Below are 23,691 nucleotides of genomic sequence, written 5' to 3' on the forward strand. Positions count from 1 at the left end.
ATGTCTTCCTTATTCCAAGGTAATTTTTTAATTTCATAAATTCTTGTGCATTTAACGGATTTCTTATTTTCTCCTTTTTTAAAAAAAATGTTGAAACCTTGTATCCAACTGAAATTTATTTGAATACAGAAGAGTCTATCTTTTTTTCCTCTTTAAATGTCTGGCAAGATGGCCCAATATCATTATTGAATAATTTATCTTTTCCCACTGATTTGAACACCATGAACTAAATTTCTCATCTGTATACACACAAAAAATCAGTTTCTCTTCCATTTCATTCTGGTACCTTTTAGTTATTGTTGTACCTCATTTAAATTATATGTCCTGGAGAATTTATAATTTTCTTTTTATAAACTTCTACACTTCTTAAAATCTTTTTTTAGATATTTTTGTTGTTGCTGTTGTGAATTGTATTTGCATTTGTCATTACTCATTTCTTTTTAAAACTTGTTCAGTTGATTTCTCTTGCTTTTTCTAGGGATTTAATCTTTTATCTGCAAGTAATGATAATTTTAGATTCTCCCCTCTACTATTTATACCTTTTATTTTGTTACATTGACTACTTTCAATAGCCTTTTCATGACAGTGTGCAGTTAACTAATAATGATAAATGGCAGCCTTGTATTTTCCTTTCTGGAAATACCTTTAGTCCTAGTGGTGTGGATCTGGGTTCTGACTGTGGTCGGCTGTGTGTGTGTGTGTGGTACTAGATGGATATGAGTAGAGTGGGTGTCTATAATTAAGACAGTACTTTCGTTTTCCTAAACTCTAAACTTTAATAAGCACCCATCAGTTGTTGTTTTTTTCTGAGAGTTTGAGGATTTTGGCAAATATTGCTATAAGTGTTGTTTTAAAATTTAGTATGCATACTTAAGCTATACAGAAAGGTATAAAAACTAATAATGAAAATATTCATGAACTTACCTAGCACCCTGAGAAGTCAGTACAGATGAAGCATCCAATGTGTTCCTCCCCAGTGACAGCTCACATTCTTCTACCTAGGAGGAAACAATAGCCCTGAATATGGTGTTTGATCAGCATTCAGTTCTTTACCATATATATAAGCAACATTTAGTATTGTTTTGCCTGTTCCTAAATGCTACATGAATGGTATACTGTATGTATTCTTCTGCAACTTGCTTTTTTTTTTTTTTTTTTTAACGTTTATTTATTTTTGAGACAGAGAGAGAGCATGAACGGGGGAGGGTCAGAGAGAGGGAGACACAGAATCTAAAACAGGCTCCAGGCTCTGAGCTGTCAGCACAGAGCCCGACGCGGGGCTCGAACTCACGGACCGCGAGATCATGACCTGAGCCGAAGTCGGCCACTTAACCGACTGAGCCACCCAGGCGTCCCTGCAACTTGCTTTTAATATACTTTTTTAATGTTTATTCTTGAGGGAGAGAGAGACAGTGAGAGTGGGGGAGGGGCAGAGAGCGAGGGAGACACAGAATCAAACTCATGAGCCATGAGATAATGACCTGAGCTGAAGTCAGACGCTTAACTGACTGAGTCACCCAGGTGCCCCCTGCAACTTGCTTTTAAAAATTCTTTCTAATTTCCATTATGTTTTCTCTTGTGACCAATAAGTTTAGTAGAAGTATGCTTTTAAATGCCTTTGGTCATGGATTTTTAACTTAATTGCATTGTGGTCTAAGAATGTTATGATCAGATACCAGTTTTTTAACATTTATTGAAAGTTGTCGATATTTGTAAAGTTGTTTTGTATCTTTTATGACTAATTTTTTGGTCTAGTTAATTTATCAGTTACTGACAAAGTTGTATTATATTCACCCACTATAGTGGATTTCTCCATTTCTCCTGTAATTCTGTTAATTTTTCTGTTCTATATTTTGAGGATTCTAAATATGAGTTTAGAAATGTTATCTTCCTGGTGAATGCAACCTTTTATCATTATGTAATGATCTTCTTTTTCCCTAATAAAGATTGTTGCCTTTCTCTATTTTATCAGATATTTATGTAACTAAACCACTTTTATCTGGTTACTATTTTCTTAGCTTATATTTATGCATTCATTTCTTTTCAAACATTTTGTGTCCTTATATTTTAGTTAGATCTCTTAAAAACAGCATATAGCTTTATTTTCTTTTTTAAACCCTTTCTTACTATCTTTTAACAGGTAAATTATATTCCATTTAATTTATTGTAAATACTATTATATTCTTAATTATTTCTAATACCTTATTTTGCACTTTTTGTTCATCCCAATTTTTCTATGCTTTTTAAATCTCCTTTTGGGTTGAGGTTTATTCCCTTCATTTTTTCCTTCTACTGTTAGAGAAGTTTTATATTTTGTATCAATCTTTTTAATAGTTATGCTTTATATTTTAATATGTGTACCTTAAACATTAATATTTCTACCTGCTTCCAGGGGCACCTGGGTGGCTTAGTCAGTTGAGCTCGTCTGACTCTTGATTTCAGCTCAGGTCATGATCTCATGGTTCGTGAGTTTGAGCCCCACATGAGGCTCTGCAGCTGGCAGCACGGAGCCTGCTTGGGATTTCTCTCTCCCTCTCTCTCTGCCCTCTCCCATTCGCACGGTCTCTGTCTCTCAAAATAGATGAATAAACTTAAAATATATATATTTCAGGGCACCTGGGTGGTGCATTCAATTAAGCATCCAACTCTTGGTCGCAGCTCAGGTCATGATCTCACAGTTTGAGAATAAGAGCCCCACATTGGGCTCTGATGGTGAGGAGCCTGCTTGGGATTCTGTCTCTCCTTCTCCATGCCCCTCCCTTGCTTGTGCATGTACACAATGTGCACTCTCTCTCTCAAAATGAAAAAATAAACATAGATAGATTGATTTCTACCCTTCTCTAGAAGAAAACAAGGGTCTTAGGACATTTTAATTCAGTGTATCTCTTTAGGTGTTTTGTTGTTCTGTATTTTAGTTCTTTCTTTCTTTTTTTTTTTTTTTAACTTTCCAAGTGGGACATTATAATTTTTTTATAATTTTTAAAAAATATAGTGAGTGTTGAGATATATACATGTTTACCAGTTTCTTTGCCCACCATTTCTTGTACCTTAGCCCTTCCTTCTGAGATTATTTTCCATATTTCTACATTTATGGTCTGATTGTAATAGTCATTGTAAATGATTATCTGGAAATGTCTTTTTATTCATCCTATTCTTAAATGAAAGGTTAAGTGGGTGTATAATTCTAGATTGAATACTTGAAGGTGTTATTTCACCCTGCATCATTACTGTTGATCCCTGCTATTAGTCTAGTTGTCATTCTTTGTAGATGATCTGAATTTTTTCTGTGGCTTTTTACAAGAGCTTTTCTTTATTTGTGGTGTTTAGCACCAAATGTGTATGGGTGTTTATTTCTTTAGTTTATCCTGCTTGGTATTTGTTTTGTTTCCTGAGTCCAATGATCTGTGTTTTTCATCATTTGGAAAATTCTCAGCCATTTTTTTCTTCAAATAATGCCACAGCTTCAGGAATTCTTCAGTTAGAAATGTTGGCAGGTCTTGCCTTTGTGATTTCTAAACTTTCCATTCATCTTTGTCTCGTTGTGTTGCATTTGGGGTAATCCTTCAAGTCTGTATTCCAGTTCACTGATTCTTTCATCTATTTCTATTCTAGTCAATTGTTTAACTTATCCTTTCAGTTTTGAGTATTACTTGATATTTCTTTTTTTTCATAGCAGCCTGGTCATTTTCAGTGGCCTTTGCTCATGTTTTCAGTTCTTTTATTTCTGTAAACACCTTAAATATAGTTATTTTATGTTTTATGTTTGATGATACCAATATGTGAAGTCTTTGAAGACCAGATGCTGCTATTTGTTGCTTGTTTTGACTCATTTCTGGTTGCTTAATTCCTTATGTGTTTTGTGATTTTTGTATTGTGAGCTTTTATTTGTTTGATATTAATCTCCAAGAATATGGGTAGACCTGGGTTGTATTCCTGTGAGTCTTCCCTGCTCTCCTCAAGAGGAGAATAGTATTTGCTTTTGCCAAGTCCCCTGGGGCACAAAAATCCAAGACTACTTTGAATTTTTCTTGGCTTACAGTTTCCTAGATTTACAGATAGGTAAATTCAAACCTCAGCCTTTACAAGGGCAGGGCCATCATTATAAATTCTTTGTGTAGAATTTATAAAGGAAAGGAAACTTTACCTCTACCTGGAACTGAAATTTAAATAGGCAAAGTATTATTTTCCCATTCTGCCATAAGGCAGATTAGTTTTTTGGCATTTTGTTTTGTTTTGTTTTGGCTCATCTTTTCATTAAAGGTATAACAAGTCCGAGTGAATTGGCTTTAGGCAAAGATCTCAGTTCCAACACCTTACTTGTATAAATCTAAGATCTTATCTTCTCTCCCTCATACAGCCAATAAAATAAATTTCTATGTTTCCGATATTATCAAAAGCCCTCAGAGTCGCTCCAGGGTCTCTAAATGCTTACCATTCTAGTGTTTAGTTTTCTCATTTTTCACCCTCTGATCTTGGCTGTGCTTTTTTTTTTTTTTTTTTCACTTTAACTATTTTATTTTACTCTTTTTACTTTTTTTACTCTTTTTACTCTTTACTTTTTATTTTACTTTAATCTTAAGTAAGCCCAACATGGGGCTCAAACCCACAACCCAAAGATCGAGTTGTATGCCCTACCGACAAGCAAGCCAGGTGCCCCTTAGCAATGCATTTAAAACATAAAACTATGTTTTAACATTTATTATTTCCAGCATTAAAGTTATTTTGTTTTTGTGGAAGTCTAAACTGTCATGCTGCTATAAGTAGAAGTTAAGCTTATTCTTTGAAGAGGCCTGAAATGTGCAGGCAATGACTGTAATATGCTAAGTATACTAATGCTAACTCTCCTGGGCTCTTGAATTCCCAGTCATCCTAAACCAAAAACCACATGGATAGTATCCACAAATGGGGCCAACTGTAAGATTTCAATTAATGTGATGATCAAGAAAGCCTCTCATAGAAGGTAGCTGGAACCCACTTTGAACCATTAAGTTGTTTTTGGTGCCTTATCTGGACATTTCATTTAAGGTATAGCTGGTTTCAGGCACAAAGTTAAGGAAATAAATGAAAGAGAAAGGAGCATGTTCCCTCCTGCCTAGGACACCTTTCTCAGGAGTGGCATTAAGTTTGAGTGTCCTAGTAATTAAATAGGATCACTTGCCTCTTAATTTGGAAGTTAAGTAAAATTTTCATTAGATTTATCACACTGCTACTACTTAATAATATTGTTATGGCATTAGGTAGGTTGGCCCAATATTGTCCCTTAAATTGGAAAAGTATTATGATATATCCATACAATGGAATGCTTTGTATTTACTAAAAATATTTTAAATGAATATCTAGTAATTTGGAAATTTTTCATAAGTGGTAAAAGCATGAAACAGTATATGGTATACTATCTTTTTGTTAAATGAAAATAAAGAATTTTTAAAAGACTAGGAATATTTTGATCCAGTTAAAGTGTGAAGAGAAAAAAGAGAAGAGGGTATAAGTTAGGGACATATCTTTATGAATACCTACATTTAAGCAGTGGTAGAAGGAAAAGAACCAGGAAAGGAGAATTTATTAAACTGCTTGAACCAAAGGATGGTGTCTTGAAAACCAAGGTATAGAGAGAATTTTAAGAAGTACAGCATAGGTGCCCACTAGTCTCTTAAGTTCATAAAGATGAAAGAAAAAATTGGGACCAAAAAGATACCTTTAGATTAGGGCTTTCACCTTTTGGATTTCACACATGTTAATATTAGATTTTTTGTCATGCCTCCATTCCCACACCATGTGTTATATTTCTGGTTTCATTGGATAAAGCACTGCACCTGTTTCTTCATACATGATGTGAGCTGTTAAAGACAACTAGCCAATCTCATTCAAGTACAGTATTTAGTTCCTATGTGGATTCTGAATTGATTTAGAAACAGGATGGCAGGATTATTCTGGAAATCCAACCAAGTATAGGGATTCCAGAAAGCCAATCAAGGCTCTGTTATTTATTACATTTTTTTTTCTTTTTTAAAAATAAAGACAGTAGGTTATTCTAAAATTCCCTAATACAAGCAGCTGAGACTCTTCTAGGCTTTGGGACCTGGGCAGAGCTAAATGGAGGAAAGAAGACCTCAAACCTCCCTTCTTCAGATCATTAATTACCTTCCTAACATCTGCCTTAGCACTGTCTTTTCAAAGCGGAAGCAAAAAGCACAGTCACAGCCACTGCAAAGGGCCAGATCAACTTCTTACTCAAAATTTGCAAGTGACAATACCTGACTCTCAAGGGAATAACTCCCAAAGCAATAAGCCTAAAGAGCAAAGAGCCCCCCAGGAAAGATGTCAGAGTATTTGTTTCTAGCCCTGTCCTTGTAGAGAAAAAGCCTACCAGTAAAGCCCCAGCTTATGCTTCCTACAGAGGTCAACACAGTTGGCCACAGTCAGCCACTTTTACCCAGTGGCCTGTTGTTTGCAAACCATTACCTCCTGTCCCTCTCCTTCCTTGCTACATGTCTTCTCTTGTTGGGAGTATCCACAGTACACTTGTGCCTGTGTGGAGCCCTCCTAGAGCAGTAGCTCTCAAATTCCAGCATTTCTGATTCACAAAGTCTGGAGCAAGTACGGTAATTTGTATTTTTAACAAGTTTCCAGGCGCTGCTGCTACTAGTGATGGTCAGGCAAGAACCACTATCTCAGACCAGGAACAGGAGGGCTGAAGGGGAGGTCAGCAAACTACACTCCACTGGCTAAAGCTAGCCCTGAGCTAAAAGGATTGTAAAAACAAACAAATGGAGAGTACGTGACAAAAACCATCTGTGGCTTGCAAAGCCTAAAATATTTACTGTCTGGCCCTTTCCAGAAAAAGTTTGCTGACCCCTGACCTAGAGCATGTGCCAGAGCCTTGGCTGCAAAGGTCTCCTGCTGCTCCAATACAAAGTGCTTCTACTCAAACTCTGAAATGAAGGAGGTGCTAAATATTGATTTTCATTCCCTCACAAACTTCTCCAACCTGTCTCTTTTTATTTGAAAGCCCAGCACAGCATCATGAACAAAGTGTTTTGCATGTGTTCAGAATTGTTGACATTATTTTATCTTTGGATCTATAATACTGCACATCATACATAATTCAAAAAGATACAAAAGGGTATATAGCGAAAAGTCTGTCCCCTATCCCCTTGTTCCCTCATGCGGGAGGCTACTTGAGTCTGCGTACACATTTACGTACATATACTTGTATAAATTATATAACTGTATATATGCATAAAACGTACATTTTAAAACAAATGTTATCACACTGTGTACTCTGCTACATATTGCTTTTTTTTATTCCATGTTAGTTTGGGGAGATTATTCCATGGGTACATATTCCTTTTTCATTTTTCTTAACAGCCACATACAATACTCCATTATATGGATATACAGTAATTTTTAACCACTTTCCTAACTGAACTTTAGGTTGATAAACTCCTGGAAGAATTAAGAAGAATCATTGACTATAAAGAGTGTGTGCATTTGTAATTTCGGTGGATCACACTATTGCCTTCCAAATAGTAGTACCTGTTCACGTCCCCCCCCCCCCCCCCCAGCACTGTATAGAAGGCAGCATGTGCTTCCCCACACCTATATTCTACCCTGTGTCCAGACAGTTTGATCTTGGCCAATTTGATAAGTGAAAAAGTATGATTTAATTTGCATTTCTCTAATTAGAGCACTTGAGCGTCTTTTCGTGTGTTTAAGAGTTAGTATATTTAAGTAGTTCTTTTTCTGTGAACTGTGTTCAGTTACTTAATGGAATTTTCTGTGGAATTTTCTGTTAGTAACTGGTCTTAATCTTGTTAACGGTATCTTTCAATATTTGTCCCTTTTGTTGATAAATATTTTCTTAGTTTGTCATTCTTTTGTTTTTTTCTTTCTGCCATGCAGCAATTTAACTTAAAATTTTATGAAGTCAGTTTTTTTGGTTTTTTTTTTCATGGCTTCTGTGTTTTCTGTCTTAGCTTTTCCACTTGGGGCCTATTTTAAAAAAAGAAAACTGCTGTATTTTTCTTTTAGTACATTTATGAGATTTTTTGCATATTCAGGTATTCTTTTGATTTGGAACTTAGAATAAATTATGAGGTAGGGGTATAACTTTTTCCTTTTTTTTTTTTTTACATTTATTTAATTTTTACATTTATTTATTTTTGAGAGACCGAGCACAAGTGGGGGAGGGGCAGAGAGAAGGAGACAGAATCTGAAGCAGGCTCCAGGCTCCGAGCTGTCAGCACAGAGCCCGACACGGGGCTCGAACTCACAAACCGTGAGCTCATGACCTGAGCCGAAGTCCGACACTTAATTGACTGAGCCACCCAGGTGCCCCATAACTTTTTTCTTTATATCATTATCTAACATGATTTATTGAGCAACCCACCTTCCCATGCTGGTTTGAAATAATACCTTAAAAGCTTTTCATTGTTAAATGGCCATTGACAAAATGAAGGAAATGCTAAATGAAAAGGATCAGGTTAGATCACAATAATTCTGAACTGTCATTGCATTTTCAAATCATCTAAGGCATCTACTTTCTCGAAGTGTGTATCTGAATTACCATGGGATTTTGTTAAATACGTAGATTCTGATTCACTAAGCCTAGTAGGTTCTGGGGTTCACTCTTTCTGATAAGCTCCCAGATGCTAAAGCTGTTGGTCTTTGAACTACATTTTAAGTGGCAATACTTGTGCCTGGGCCCCTCCAACAGAGTTTTTTACTTTATTCATCTGTGGTAGTTTCAGAGATTTCCAAGGTGATTCTAATGTACAGTTAGGGTTGAGAACTGATAGATTAGGAGATCTGAATTTCAGTAACTATTATTTTGGCAAACTATTGCTTGAAGAGCCAGATAATTACCTGGTGTAAAGTAAGTGGGTTTGGCGTTCTTAGCCTAATCGTGATTGCTGAGAATAATAAATTGGTTAGGACTCCAACCCTTACACATTTTCCTACCTTTTCCCCCTCTTTCCTTAACTGCTTTAAAAGGATAATAGAAAAACAGTTACAGAAGTAAAAGCACTATTATATTTGGTTGTTTCCTTTTCAAAGCATTAAAGTGCCTAAAGTTTTTGAAAAGTTGCTATGTTTTTCCACAGGTGGAATGAGGTATCATCTGCTGTCTCCAGAGGATCGAGAGGAATTGGTAGAAGGCACAAGGCCCAGAAGAAAGAAACATGACTACCGCATTGCCCTGTTTGGAGGCTCCCAGCCACAATCTTGTAGATATTTTAACCCAAAGGTAACTGATTTTTATTGTTTTTGTTTTTGAAAGCTCAGAGCACATAAACACTCATCTGCCACTAGTAATAATAGCTCATACGTTTAGAGAAGTTACAGTTTGTGTTGTTCTTTCACATATCTTTTGATATACACAGTTGTCTTCTTTAACAAATAAATTGAGGCTACTCAGATTTTATTTATTTTTTTTTATTTTAAAAAAAATTTTTTTTTTCAACGTTTTTATTTATTTTTGGGACAGAGAGAGACAGAGCATGAACGGGGGAGGGGCAGAGAGAGAGGGAGACACAGAATCGGAAACAGGCTCCAGGCTCTGAGCCATCAGCCCAGAGCCCCACGCGGGGCTCGAACTCACAGAGGGCAAGATCGTGACCTGGCTGAAGTCGGACGCTCAACCGACTGCGCCACCCAGGCACCCCGAGGCTACTCAGATTTTAAATGTTTCAATAATTGCTCTGGAATGCAGTGTAGTAACCACTGTATCAAAGAAAATGGAAAACTAGTTCTCCTATCTTAACTCATTTTGTTACTAACCCCTTGCATTCATTACGACTCCTTGTTTCCTTTAGGTGCTATTTTCAATGACAGTATGGTTCTGGAGCTGTATGTGGGTTGTTGTTGTTTGTTTTACTTTAGTAATTATGTTTTAGTGTAAATTAATACATACTCATTCTGGAAAATTTGAAAACCTAGAAAATCACAAAGAAAACAGATAAAGTTACCTTTAACTATGGAAATAATTATCAATTTTAATGTGTTTTCCAGTACATGTTATACCAGTTGGACCAGCAGAGCCTGAGTCATAGGTCTAGAAATACAATTTTTAATAGACTATTAATTATAACCTTGAGAAAGGCCACTTACATTTCTACCCCTCGTTTCTTAGTCTTGTATGTTTTGGCTATGGAAGGGATAATACCATATTCTGTTAGTACTAAATGTGTTGCTGGGGCAGAGCAAATATCACAGTCCTAAAATATAACACCCCAACCTTGCAAGGTGGTACCCATAACTGGTGTTGAATCTAAGCATATAATGGTCTCTTTATTATTTTGTTGGCCCATTTTTGGTTGATGATAGATACCTGATAAGTCCAGAGCATCCTCTTGACATCAGGATGCTTATCTGATACTTGTTTCTTTGGAGGCAGTCTATGTCATACTGTAGTAGTGATGTACAAAGCATTTGTAATATGGTGATGTTGTCAAGTGTACAAGAGAGAGTGAAGTCCAAGCCAAGTCCAAAGTATTAATTCCATGAGGGCAGAGCATTGTCCCTTTAACAGTGGAGGGGTCCCAGTGCAGTTAGCCTGGTATTAGATACCAAAGGTTTGGTAACACCAAAAGGTTGGATACTACAAGGTTTGGTAACAAATCAAGGGCTTAGGATTGATCAATATTCCTGACAAAGTGGGAGCTGACTAGTGGATAGCCACATTGGCCTTAGGGCGGGAAAGTATGTTAGCTTCCACAGCTGCTAGCGTATGCAGCCTCTGTCATTGACCCTGTGGTCACTCATAAGCCCATTGAGCACAAGCATCAGATTGAAAAGGGAAGGTATAGATGGCAGTCCTATCCATGTAATTATTAAGAGACTTTACTGGTGGGCGCTCTGTTAAGAATTCATATGGGATGCAAGTTTGTGTCCTTTCTAGAGGGCCATCTACATTATCCTTCCTCGAATCTTTCTGTCAACAGTCTTACATTGTTGCTTATTTCAGGTGTGCATCCATCTGGGTGAACCATTAGCTACTGTCAAGAAGGGCATAATGGAAAATAAAAGGAACTACTTGAAATTCTGCCAAATCAGAAGGTTTCTTCTGAATTGTCCTTTAGTACCATTTTTGAAGGGACTAAAATGCTTTAGCAGTCCCCTCTTGGCTAGTACTATCACAAATGATCCAAGCTCAGGTCTTTCAAATTTATCAGCTGATTTATCAGGGACCACCTCCGCAAAGACATAACCCTGATCGAAGGAGAAGACCTCCTAGGAAGGAGTTGTGATTCGTCCTTTCAGGTATTCTGTGCCTTTGGGACCTCCATAAGTGCAGGGTTATGTTTACAAACCAAATGATTGGTCAAAGGCATGCTATTTGTGATTTGATAGATCAGGTAAAATGGTTCAAAACAGGTTAATGATATGGTCAACCTGGTTTCCTTTGGTGTCAGACATTTGCTGTCTGTCACAACCTAGTGGCCAGCCAGGAGCTATGTACTGAAAAAAAATGGGTTGGCCTTGCTCCAGAATCCCAGGGGCATGCTCCATGATCATACTGGAACATGCCCCAAGCTATAAGCAGCACACTGGTCAGTACATTGATGCCCCAGGATCACAAAGTAACCTGAGCAGCCAAGCCATTCTACTATAGCCTGTCCTACTTAGAAGGTTGTCTCCTGCTCTAGCTTTCACTTGCAACTGGCAGCTTTTTGGTTTACCCTATAAACATATAAAAGTGGGACACTCAGTTACAGGATCTGTTCCATCTGTAGTATGTAGGAGATACTTGGGGCAGCAAGCTATAGCCTTCGTTTCCAAGGAGCTATACCAACATGCTGTAGATCAGAGCTTAATGAACTTTGTCTGTAAAGGACTTCATAATAAATATTTTCAGTTTTGTAGGCTACACAGTCTCTGTCATTACTGGTCAACTCTGATGCTATAGCAGGAAAACAGCCATAAACTACATGAACAAATGGGCATGGGTGTGTTTTTGTTTATTTACAAAAATAGGCAGTGATTTGCCAGCCCAGTTTTGCCATCTGTAGGCCATAGTTTGCCAACCCAGCTCTAGACCTGTGCACATCTTTGAACTTTGTAGTGACTGTATTCTAGGCTAAGTTCTGTCCTGTCAAGCACTTGTCTTACCACTTCCTGTTCTCCAGAACTGATCAGAATTATGGGCATCAATATAGGAAACCAGGGTGTGACAACCTTTGGTAAAGTGAGATAGACCAAGGGTCCTGCAGCTTAGATTATAGCATACAGAGTCCTCTCTTGACTTGAGGTCAGACCATGAAATGATTTTGTTTTCCCTGCCAGCTGAAAAGAAATCCCATCGAATGGTGTGGATAGACAGTAACAGAAATACTCATGGCAGAGTGTTAGCTATATACCAAGTGTTAGCAGTAGTTTCAATCTGGTCCAGTCAGAAGACCACACATGACCCTGCTGCAACAATTAGAGGCATCAGTCTCGGCAGTTCTACAAAGCAGCAGTTCCTCCTCTGTTTTGGTAGAAAAGGAGGCCTTACCAAAGAAGGCTTTTCCTTCTTACTGTAGTATTTAACACCATAACCCATGAGTAAATATACCGCCAGATAGCAAGAAGACCTCTCCAAGGAGGGAGGGTTGGGTTAGATTGGTTAAACACCCATCATGTTTGGACTGTCCCTGTTGGTCTGGTCTCAACTCATCCATCCGTCTCTGGCCCATTCTTCCATCTCCAGAATATAGGCTGTATTTTCTTTACTAAAGACATCTGGCTTCCTTTCTCAGAAGACTGGTGTCTGGCAGGTACAACAAGGCTTCATGGCCTATGTGGTACAACCCAGTAAGCACGATGGTGTTGTGCTTAAGTGATTGATACACCTACCCATCTATTTCACACCAGGTAAAGTTAAGACTTCTTGACATTTCACTGTTTCATTGTTTTTTAATTTTTCAGGATCCATTTGAATAAAGAGCAGGAAACTTACAAGTATGATCTTTTTTTCCCAAGCAAAAATTGAAATCATAGGAGTTTATAATTCTATGAACCACGGCTTTCAAGTGTTGATAATAATCCCTTCTTGTTACCCAAAGCCTAACTACAGTATTGATTTTTACAGTTAAAAGCAAAAAACAAAAACAAAAAAACCCTAACTATACTTGTGGTGAGCAGAGCATAACATATAGACTTATCAAATCACTATGTTGTACACCTAAAACTAATGTAACATTGTGTGTTAAGTATACTTCAGTTTCTTTAAAAGGAAATGAAACTACATTTTGGTAGAAAATATTTTATGTTAAAGTAGGTGGCTATTTTGATGTATGGAGGGACAAGGAGATCTTAATTTCATTTACGAGGCTGAGCATTGTAGAATGTGGAAAATGTGGAATGACTCCTAGCACTTTATTTTTGGTTTGTAGTTCTAACCCTTTCCTTGATTTTTTTTTTTTTTTTTTTTTTTTTTTTTTTTTTTTTTTTACTGGACAGTCAAAAAGAGACACATATTCTACACAAGCCTGAAAGTGAGACTGTAACTCCAGAATTCTCATTCATTGTCTTACTTTGCTCTTATAAATGCCTGATACATACTTAATGTTCTTTCCTGTATTCAACCACAAATTTTTAGGCTTTCAATGGAAAAATTCAAATAATTGAGGAAATAACTACAAATAAAATTATACTCATTCCATCAATTGTCTCTTATGCCCTGAAGCTAACACCATTAGAATTCCACTAAATGTTTATTAAATGTTTCTATTAGAAGTATCACACCCTCCCTTCTTTTTGCTATAAAATTTTATCTTGAAAAACTCACCCATTACTATTATTTGTATATAATATTTTAATATAAGTTGATTAGTCTTTATTATGTCTAATATTTAAATAATTGGGAAGGCTGATTTCATTATAAATTATTGTTATTTATCTTGAATCTCCCAAAGTGAACACTATTTCATTATTCAAGTAGATTGCTTAATAAGAAGTACTATACAGAAATTATATTTTATTGAACTTAACCTTTCATCAGTTAGAATTCAGAAATTCAGATTTGACAGTCATCAAGTGGGCCCCATTTGTGTGTGTGCTATATGCACCAAAAATTATCATTTTCATTGAATTGATCTCCTTTAAAGGAGGCAATTTAAGCAGTATTATTACTTAATTGAATTGTCTAGAATTAAGGTGGTATCCCTATAAACTATTATCATTAGATATTCCTTGGATATCACCGGTGAGAAGAGGCAAATATTTATATTAATTGCTGACTGAAAAATGATAAAATCTTTTTTTTCCCGAGTATCGATAGAAAAAGGAGTCTTGGGTTGCTGTATTGAATTGAAATGATGTAATTCTTGTTATGATCCTTTTATAAAGTCTGTTGAGTCTTCCTTTCTCCCATCTGTACCTGTTTTTAAAGTTTTCAAGTGCTTAGTGATTACTAAAAAAGTTATGTGTAACCATGCTCTACTCTTTTAGTACTGGTATTCTCAAATTTAGGATGGGAATGTCTTATGATATTAATGCCTAAATAAAAGTTGACTTAATTGACCAGTTTTTATTTGGACTGTTACTACCGGTAAAATGATGAGCTCTAAGGGCTTAGAACTTGGTAAAGGTCTTGGCTTGCCACTTCGGTATAGTGGAGAAATAGGAGACCGTGTCCTAGAGAAAAAGGGATTCTGCCTATTCCCTGCCAAAAACAAATAAGGACTAAGACCCAACAAGGTAAGGGCCAAAGCCTGTAAATTACAAAGGCAGAAAACCATATGGTGCCGTGTCGTATGAAACCATCAGGTTCAGAAGGATTACCCTGAGTACATTTTCTCATTCAGAACTCTGACAGATTTATCACTGAGCTTAGTGTCTGGCCCAATGTGGACACTCAAGTTTGAAAGGATGAATACACCAAGATAACTTCATATGACACTTCACAAGCAGTTTTGTCAGTTTTATAGGACTGGGTTTAAACATAGGTGGCCGCTGAATCAAAAGAAATGAAGTTACCTTCCACTCAGAACACATTTTCCTGCTGGAAATATTGTTTGTTATAGGTATCAGTGTGCTTCACAGTGCTTTTTCTCACAGCATCATAGCCACCTTACCTCTTAAACAGGCCTTCACTGAGGAGACAGTCCCACTCTGTGATCAGGGTGGAAATGGGCAGTTATACATTGCATATTATTTTAAAAGACATGTACACGAAGAAGTGTAAATCTTAAATTAAAAAGTTAATAAGGCACATGGGGAACCTAGAAGAGCAGGCTCTTTTGTCAAAGAGCAACTCTTGATTTCAGGGTTGTGAGTTTGAGCCCCACATTGGATGTAGAGATTACTTAACTAAAAAATTAACAAAGTTTGTATGAGAGTGTATCAGTTGTGTTTGCCACCAGCAAAAGAGTGCTGTAGAAGCAGTGCACAGAGGTAAAAGGAAGAGCACTGCTAAAAGGATCAGGAGCGCCCATAGGAACAAAATATCCAAAGTGGGCAGCAGTCATCCCAAGTGGATTGGATCCTGGCTGTGTGCCCAGGGGCCGACATTGTTGGAATGCAAGTGTGGGTCACCCTGGGTATCCCTTCAGCTTCCTTAGTTGTCGTTATAATAGGCATCCAGTGGTAATAAGGTCCTCTGCAGCTTGGGCACAGTAGCTGTTCTGTAAGCTTGTTTGCATGCAGTTTGGTTAGAGAGGTGGTACTCACATTCATATGGAAGAGACTGGAGTACATTCTGAAGTAAATTCTCAGGAGAGTGCTCTTCCTTCCTAAAATGTCTTCTAAAATATTGAGAGCCTCAGTTCTTCTCTTTTCAAGCATGTCCACCACACACTATTTTGTAGTTTTATTCTAAAATCAACCTGACAGCCCCTTGCTGTCACCCTTCAGGGATCTGTTTCTTTTTGTGTTTAGTCACTGCATCTGCAAGAAACCCCAGTGAAGTACAGCTAACCACAGGAGGGATGATACCAGACTCATTCTCTGTAAGCCATAGTTATCATAAATTAACAGATCAATCCCCTAAAAAAGTCTGGGAGAGAGCAGAAATAGAGCTGTAGTTTATTATTTTGTTTTGTTTCTGTAATAGAGCAGTAGGTATTTGATCAAGGGGTGTAAGGGGGAAGGAATGAGAAAACTAAACATGGTATCTGTGTGTGGTGGTGTTTTAAAGACTCCAGCCATTCTGAAATGAGCCAGAGAGTAGTGGGCATATGAACACAGGACTACAGGGATAAGGGTCAGGTTGAGGGTAATCCTCAGAGAAGTAGAAAAATTACCACTACCATGGCACTTGGAATTTTCTCTTGGCTAATTTGGGTAATTGTTCATATGATGACCCAGAGGCACAGTAAGATCTGTCATCCTAGAAGTATTAAATCACGTCCAAATAGGTTTGCTGTGATTATTTTCTTTGAAAATTGATGATCAGGTTTTAAGAGAAAATTATCCTCAGCAGTTATAAACAACAGAACATATTGTATGGACTATGTCTAGAAGCAGGAAGCAGTTAGAGGCTGAGGTCAGTGAGGAAGCCACTGAACACAGCCAATCAAAAGTCCCAATATGGGATGGACAGTAATGGCTTGTTGATATGAAGAGCTCCACCTGAGTTGGATTTGTCCATGGAAGCTTCATGGAGGTTTTCTTGAGGGAAACTTACTGGTAGAGTTTGGATAGGAAGAAAGAGAAAAGACAAGAATATATTGAGTCCTAAGTATGTTTGCATCTTTTTGGTTTGATAAGTATGGTTATTAAAATTTTTCATGGGGCGCCTGGCTGGCGCAGTCGGTTAAGCGTCCAACTTCAGCCAGGTCATGATCTCACGGTCCGTGAGTTCGAGCCCCGCGTCAGGCTCTGGGCTGATGGCTCAGAGCCTGGAGCCTGTTTCCGATTCTGTGTCTCCCTCTCTCTCTGCCCCTCCCCCATTCATGCTCTGTCTCTCTCTGTCCCAAAAATAAATAAATGTTGAAAAAAAAATTAAAAAAAAAATAAAATTTTTCATGTGAGCTTCCAAAGTATTACTTAGCTGAATGGAATCTAACTTTGTGCTTTAAAAAAAGAAATTAGATGTAGGTGGAAGAACTGAAGGACTAGGCCATTGGTCATTTTTCTTTTGTGATGCCTTTTTTTTTTTTTTTTTTGGTTCTTTTTCTTTGTTTTGTTTGTTCTGTTGGTTGGTCACTTTTGTTTTGTTTTGTTTTTGTAAATGAAAGCACCTCTTTAGGAGAAAGAGCATTTCAAGTTTAGGGTATATGAACTAAGGCAAATCAGTCTTTCTAAACTTAAGATTTCTGGTCTGTTAAGAAAGTTTAAATCTTCTCAGCATTTGTGTGAGCATCAGTTATGTTCATTTGACTCCATCTTTTCTTTGACCTTCACTCACTCAGCTTCTCCCTGCCACATCTTTAGGATTCTTCATCTTCCATACTTAAACATAAAAAGGCTTCTCATCTTCCTGTGTTCATCTCCTTTGTCTCTTCACCTTCCCCAACTCTTCCAAACCTCTTGCCCTTGTGCAGCATCTCCCCTACTCTGTCCATCTGAGACAGCAGATGTTCATCCCATCTAGTGAGAACAGTTTATTAAATGAGTCTGTTACTGCATTTCAAGATTTGAGACAGTCATTTAAAGCGTAGTGTGCCTTCCTGTGCCAAGATTTGCAATCCCGCGTTAGGGCTGTAAAGGCAGATCTTGTGTTGAAGTAACTGGCAGAGTGCTAGCATAGGGGTGCTTCGTGGATTCTCTACGCAAAGCACAAGGGCTGTTATAAAGCCTAACATCCTTCTCAGGGTCCACTTTTGCATTGAGCTTCATTTCATATTTAAATTTCTGAGTAATTCAGGTTTGAGTTTTGTTTTCTGGTGGTATGGTATTCATCTGAGAGTTGAAGGGAAGACATTTTGTGACTTTATAAAGCAGCAGGTTTTTTGTTTTAAAGTCGGCCCCACGCCCAGGGTGGAGCCCAGTGTGGGGCTTGAACTCATGACCCCCAAGATCAAGATCTGAGCTGAGACTGAGTCTGACACTTAAACCTACTGAGCCACCCAGACACCTAGCAGCACTTATTCTTAATCAGTAATTCCCTTTTATCAGGTCTCTGCCCTTCCTTCAGGCTCCTTGCTAATTTTAACAATCATTAACAGCTGAGAAATGGCCACTTACATGCTTGTTGTTCCTTATTTATCTCACAGTTTACTACAGCACAGCCATGCCCCACCCAGCCCCCACTGTGGAAGCCCTTTCTTCCTAACTACAATGCTGTATTTCTTGAAGAACTTAAATTACAAGAGCGTTTTCTCCTAATGGCTGATTATTTAAATCCCTTTCTGGAGTTTGGAAGGTTAATATGTTCTCAGCAATATTTGTGTGACCCTGTTGAAAATAGTGTATTTCAAAATGGGTATGGACTGAGAAATTACTTGGCAAATGTTTACTTCTGAAAACCAGAGTGCCCTGGTAAGTGTGCTGTTTGGAAGGAAGGCAGAAAGACTGCTTCTGATCTGTCCTGTAGTTGAAACTCAGCCTCATAGTATAATAGCTATTTATGTGTTTCAGTTCTTAAACCCTGAAATTAATTTTACTTCCACCTTAGTGTTAAAACATTAGCACTATTATAAACATCTGCTCTGAGAAGTTGTTTACCTTGTACCATACTTTTGCTACCATTTGCCTGATTGATGTATTTACTTTTTCTGTTTGTTTGTTTTTACTGTTTATTTTTGAGAGAAAGACAGAGTGCAAGGGAGGGGCAGAGAGAGACGGAGACACAGGCTCCCAAGCAGGCTCCAGGCTGTCAGCACAGAGCCCGACATGGGGCACGAACCCATGGACCATGAGGTCATAAATTGAGCCAAAGTCAGACACTTGACCGACTGAGCCACCCGGGTGCCCCTACTTTTTCTGTTTCAATAAACACATGTAGAAAATTCAAATATAGCAAGAATATAAAGGAGAAAGCCAAAGCACTCCCAGTATCAAACGACAGTTCTCAGAAGTTAGTGAATATCATTCCAGTCCTCTCATTTTACATATATGAGATCATACTGTACACGCTATCTTGTAAAAACTATTTTTTACTCTTTCGGCATTTATATTGTGGAAGTATTTTCATGTCAGTGAAAATACCATCCTTTCAAAGGGCTACAGAGTGTTCCATCATAGGGATATAACATAATTTATCTGAAGCTAAGGATATACCATAATTTGTTTAATGCTTATCTTCTTCATGCACATTTGGCCTAATTCCCATTTTTCCCTGTTAAAATACCCCTGCAGTGAAACATCTTGTATATGCCAACTTTACACTGTCCCAATTTTTTCTGGAGAGTAAATTCCTAGGAGAAGAATTGTTCTAGCTAAGGATAAAGATGGAAACTCTTTCAGTTTACCAAAAAAGTAGATAAAAGCTTGGTTCCTAACATCAGGTACTGTTGGTTGGTGGGTCATAGGTTTCCTGTACCTCAGTAGTGCAGCCACCAGAGGCCCAGGGACTAGAGTGACAAGATGCACACTGGAGTCAGTATAGTTTAAAGACATCACTACAATGAGGAACTGACTCATTGGACTAGGAGCCCCGTGCAGCATCTACAGTCTGACCTTTAGAAAGTCAAAAATGGGGGCGCCTGGGTGGCGCAGTTGGTTGGGCGTCCGACTTCAGCCAGGTCACGATCTCGCGGTCCAGGAGTTCGAGCCCCGCGTGGGGCTCTGGGCTGATGGCTCAGAGCCTGGAGCCTGTTTCCGATTCTGTGTCTCCCTCTCTCTCTGCCCCTCCCCCGTTTATGCTCTGTCTCTCTGTCCCAAAAATAAATAAACGTTGAAAAAAAAAATTTTTTTTAAAAAGTCAAAAATGAAGGTGGTTCAGTTGAATGACACATTTCCACAAATCTGGCCTATCTCCCAATAAAAACATTCCCATCAGTACGCTAAGCCCTCGGCCAAATACCATACAAAGACATGGGGGAAATCACTGTTTTCAGAGAGGCTGTGGTTTTAGTGCTCAATTATTATTTTTCTAAGTGATAAGATATGGAGACTGTGCATGAGGACCTCAGTGACCCTCTTGCCAACATCTTGATTGGTAGATGAGGGTGGTTCAGGTCCTTTGATGTCAAGTCAAATGCCCACAGTGACTTAGCTAGAAATACAACAGGAATAAGAAGAACCCAGATTATTCCACTCCCAGTCCAGTGTTCTTTCGAGGAGGCCCTATAAGAAGATTTTTAGAGAGCAGGGCAGTGTAGGAGTTAAGATAACAGCTTTGGAGTCTTGACAGATTGGGACTTAAATCTTGGATTCACTACTTTCTAACCCTGTGATCTTGACATGGTACTTAACTCTCTAAGATATCATCATCTATAAAATAAGCTTATTCCTCATGGAATTATTGAGGAAATTAAATAAAATGTTTTAAGATATTTCAGCATAGCTCCTGGAAGGGGAAGTGCTTGAAATAAGTCAGATAATGGCTTTACAGAAAGTGCTTACAATTTGGACATTGTAAACTCAGATTAGATTGACTCCTTGAAGTTTCTGCAAGAAATCTTAAGGGTTTTTTTTCTTTTATTTATTTAATTTTTTTGCCGTTTTGTTAATTTTGTTTTCCTTTTTTTCTAAGACCCCATCTTTCCTATGTTTGCTTGGTTTCCTCTCAAAATGATCCAAAATAAAATTCTCGAGTCTTAAAAATAAAAAGTATTTCTTTTTTTTTGGATTTTGCTTGTCTTGATTGTTAAAATATCTGTGTGTGGTGTCTTTATTTTTTGAAGATTCATGTGTTTTCAGAATGCAGATTGTATAAAATCAGTCCTTACTCTCAAGGAAAACAGCAAGCTGATATTTTTGCCTTGAGGGATTTAGAGAGGCGATTACAGCCCCTCACCTCAAGAAGCATCTCACTGTAGTACCACACCACTGCTGGAAAATCATACAGGACACGATGTAATGGAGTGCTCAGTCATCAAGCCCAGACTTAAGTGTGGTGGGGATTCAGAAAAAGACAGGGAAGCCTACAAAAAGGAAAGAAGCCTTGAGCTTGAAAAAAATCTTGAATGTGGTATATATCACAGCAGAGACAAGAAAGGCTAAGGATAAAGGAAGACAGGATTTTATACACGAGTGTATATGTGTGTGGATGCATAAATGAGTGATGTGTCAAAACTTCCTTCTACCTGTGTCTTTTCCAGGCTTTCCAGTTATCCCACTTTCATATCAGCAGTCAGGCACAGAAATGTGCATCAAATTGATACTCAATAAAACTTAACTGAGTTACATTGTTTTTAGAGTAACAGTTCCATGCCCACACATATACAATGTAACTCTAGTGCTATGTATGTGTCTGGACTTAGAGGAAAGCTGCATGTCTAACTTGACCTGTAGCCTAGGAGCTCAGAGCCATAAGCAACCCTTCCTCTACCTGCAGGCCCCGGGTTGGGAATGGTCCTATTGCTAGGATAAGACCTGGCATTCCTACCCACAGAGGCTTTAAGTCAGACTATTAATCTGTATTTTTACCCTCTCTGCTTGCTCTCTCAACTGCACACATTATCTCCTAGGCAGTATAACAAGTTATTAAAGGGCAAACATCAAATCACCTTCTTAGTATTGTTTTGGATGAAGTGTAGATGGGGGGAGTTAGTAGATGGGAGTGAGATCTACCATATGTACATGGGAGTAAAAAAGCTCCCTTCCCTCATACATGGATACAACCAAAGCCAGGTATTTTCAAGCACAGGTGCATACCTGTGTATACCTGACAGGTATATTTAATGAGCTAAAATATAAAACATTAAATTTTAGCTGAAATAAAGTCGGATTTACATTCTAGGTAAAATTCTTGCAAAGGTTATTTCATCTATCTGCCTTGAAGAGGAACTCTTAGGTAAGAATATTATATGTAGTTAGTATTTATCAAGCTTAGCGTCTACAATGTACATTGACCAATGACAGTATTTGGAGAATTGAAAAAGATTTAAAAATTTGAGGATTTCTAAAGAAATCAGGGCCCAAATTGCAAGTAGATACAAGCATGTGCATGTGCCTATCTGTTCCTGGTCACACATGTGTGCACACACACTGGATAATCATTTTTCCCTTGAGCTTATAGTTCTAAGAGCACAATTTATTTTAATCCTTAAATCTGAAGCCTAAGCCCTATGTGACAGGTACATATGAGAACTCATTTATTCCTTACTCAAACCCTTGGGTAGTATCAAAAGTTAGAACTATTCTATTATCAAACTCTTGGGAGTTATTTGTTTTGTTTTCTTTTCTTTTTGGAACTTCATATCCTAGCATCTAAATGTTCAAACTCATTTAGCTAAAAGAAAAAGTATTTTGTTTGTGTGTTTAATCCCAGCTCATACATGGGCAGTTATTTTTAATTTGAAGAGTAGCGGGTCTTAGAGATCATTTAAAAGGATATATCACCCACTTTCTCATCCTGAAATAAAGGAAGAGCAGGAAAAGATAATGTTCTTGAGAATATCTTTAGAAATTATGGGAAAGTTCCCATATTGCTTTCTAATAATATCAAATAAATTGGGTGTAAAAGTGGCAAGACTTGAGATTCAGTGAATTAACAATGTATCTTATTAATGAAACTGAAGTTCTCTACTTATAAAGTTGGTCAGGTAGGAATTATGAGTAGATTTGCAGAATATGTAAGAGTCATTAGTTTATACTTTTGAGGGATCATTCCCTGTAGAGTATGGTCATTACTTTCTTATTTTTTTTTTCATTCTGTGGTATGCAACTCTAAGAAAACAAATTTTTAAAATAATTTTCCCATTTTTCAGTGTCCATTGAGCGAAACAAACTTTGGGAAAATGTTATATTTATCCTATAGTTTTGTATGCCTGCCATAGGTATACCACTGAGTAACCCAGGGGGATCCCAAATTGAGAATAAAGCAAGGATTAAGACTCTTGTTTTTCTAGGGGTGCCTGGGTGGCTCAGTCAGTTAAGCATCTGCCTTCAGCTCAGGTCATGATCTCGCGGTTTGTGAGTTCAGGCCCCACATCAGGCTCTGCACTCAGTACTGAGCCTGCTTCAGATCCTCTGTTGCCCTTTCTCTCTCTCTCTCTCTCTCTCTCTCTCTCAAAAATAAAAATAAACATTAAAAGAAAAAGAGAATTCGTATTAAAAAATAAAAAGTCTCTTGTTTTTCTGGTCACCTAAAGAGCAGAATGTTCATCATCACAAGGAGTCAAGGTGCTCTGCATAAGGGGCTCTTTTTCCTGAGACTTCCTGGTGTTGTATGATGCTTTGATCTAATCTGATGAATGCCTAAAACAGTGGGCGCTAGTGTGACAGATATCCATCAGATTTTCCCAAAGGGCACTGAGCGTTAATAATCACACACACACTGCTTTGCTCAGTGACAGCAGGAATTGTTTGGATTTCTGCCAGACCCAAATTATTTTTAGACATTTTCAGAAAGCAGCAGAAACACTATAGCTTCCTTGTTCAAAAAAAAAAAAAAAAAAAAAGGGGGGGTGGTGGAATCAAAGATGCTGTAGCTTTGGGAGAATCCCCATACATTTACACAGAAAAAGGTATCCTTTTTCTTTTTTCTCCTTTAGTGAGGAAACTAAATGGTGCTGTGAACCACCCTTATTGTGAAGTACTAATTATGTGCTCATTTTTAATCACTGGGAAGAAAAAAGTGAGCTTCCAGACTAGTTGAAACAGATTCTTCAAGTATTCCATAGTAAATAATCAAAGCTTTAAGAGTCCATCTGAATA

The 23,691-nt window shown here is 37.7% G+C and overlaps 1 protein-coding gene and 1 long non-coding RNA gene across 9 annotated transcripts in view; one reads left to right on the forward strand and one right to left on the reverse strand.

Annotated features, from left to right (window-relative positions):
* The window catches only part of KLHL7 (kelch like family member 7), a 69,923-nt gene that overhangs the window by 35,518 nt on the left and 10,714 nt on the right, over window positions 1-23,691 (forward strand). For all 8 annotated transcript variants that reach the window (XM_011280429.4, XM_011280428.4, XM_019825599.2 and 5 more), the window contains one exon: window positions 9,105-9,247. In XM_011280429.4, the coding sequence (XP_011278731.1) occupies window positions 9,105-9,247 (143 nt within the window). The remainder of the gene's footprint in view (window positions 1-9,104; window positions 9,248-23,691) is intronic.
* LOC109497485 overlaps window positions 1-23,691 on the reverse strand; it is a 46,309-nt gene that overhangs the window by 5,293 nt on the left and 17,325 nt on the right. The window contains exon 2 of the long non-coding RNA XR_002740516.2: window positions 925-998. This is a non-coding gene — a long non-coding RNA (uncharacterized LOC109497485). The remainder of the gene's footprint in view (window positions 1-924; window positions 999-23,691) is intronic.

This window comes from Felis catus, chromosome A2, assembly GCF_018350175.1.
Source record: "Felis catus isolate Fca126 chromosome A2, F.catus_Fca126_mat1.0, whole genome shotgun sequence".
Lineage (NCBI taxonomy): Eukaryota > Metazoa > Chordata > Mammalia > Carnivora > Felidae > Felis > Felis catus.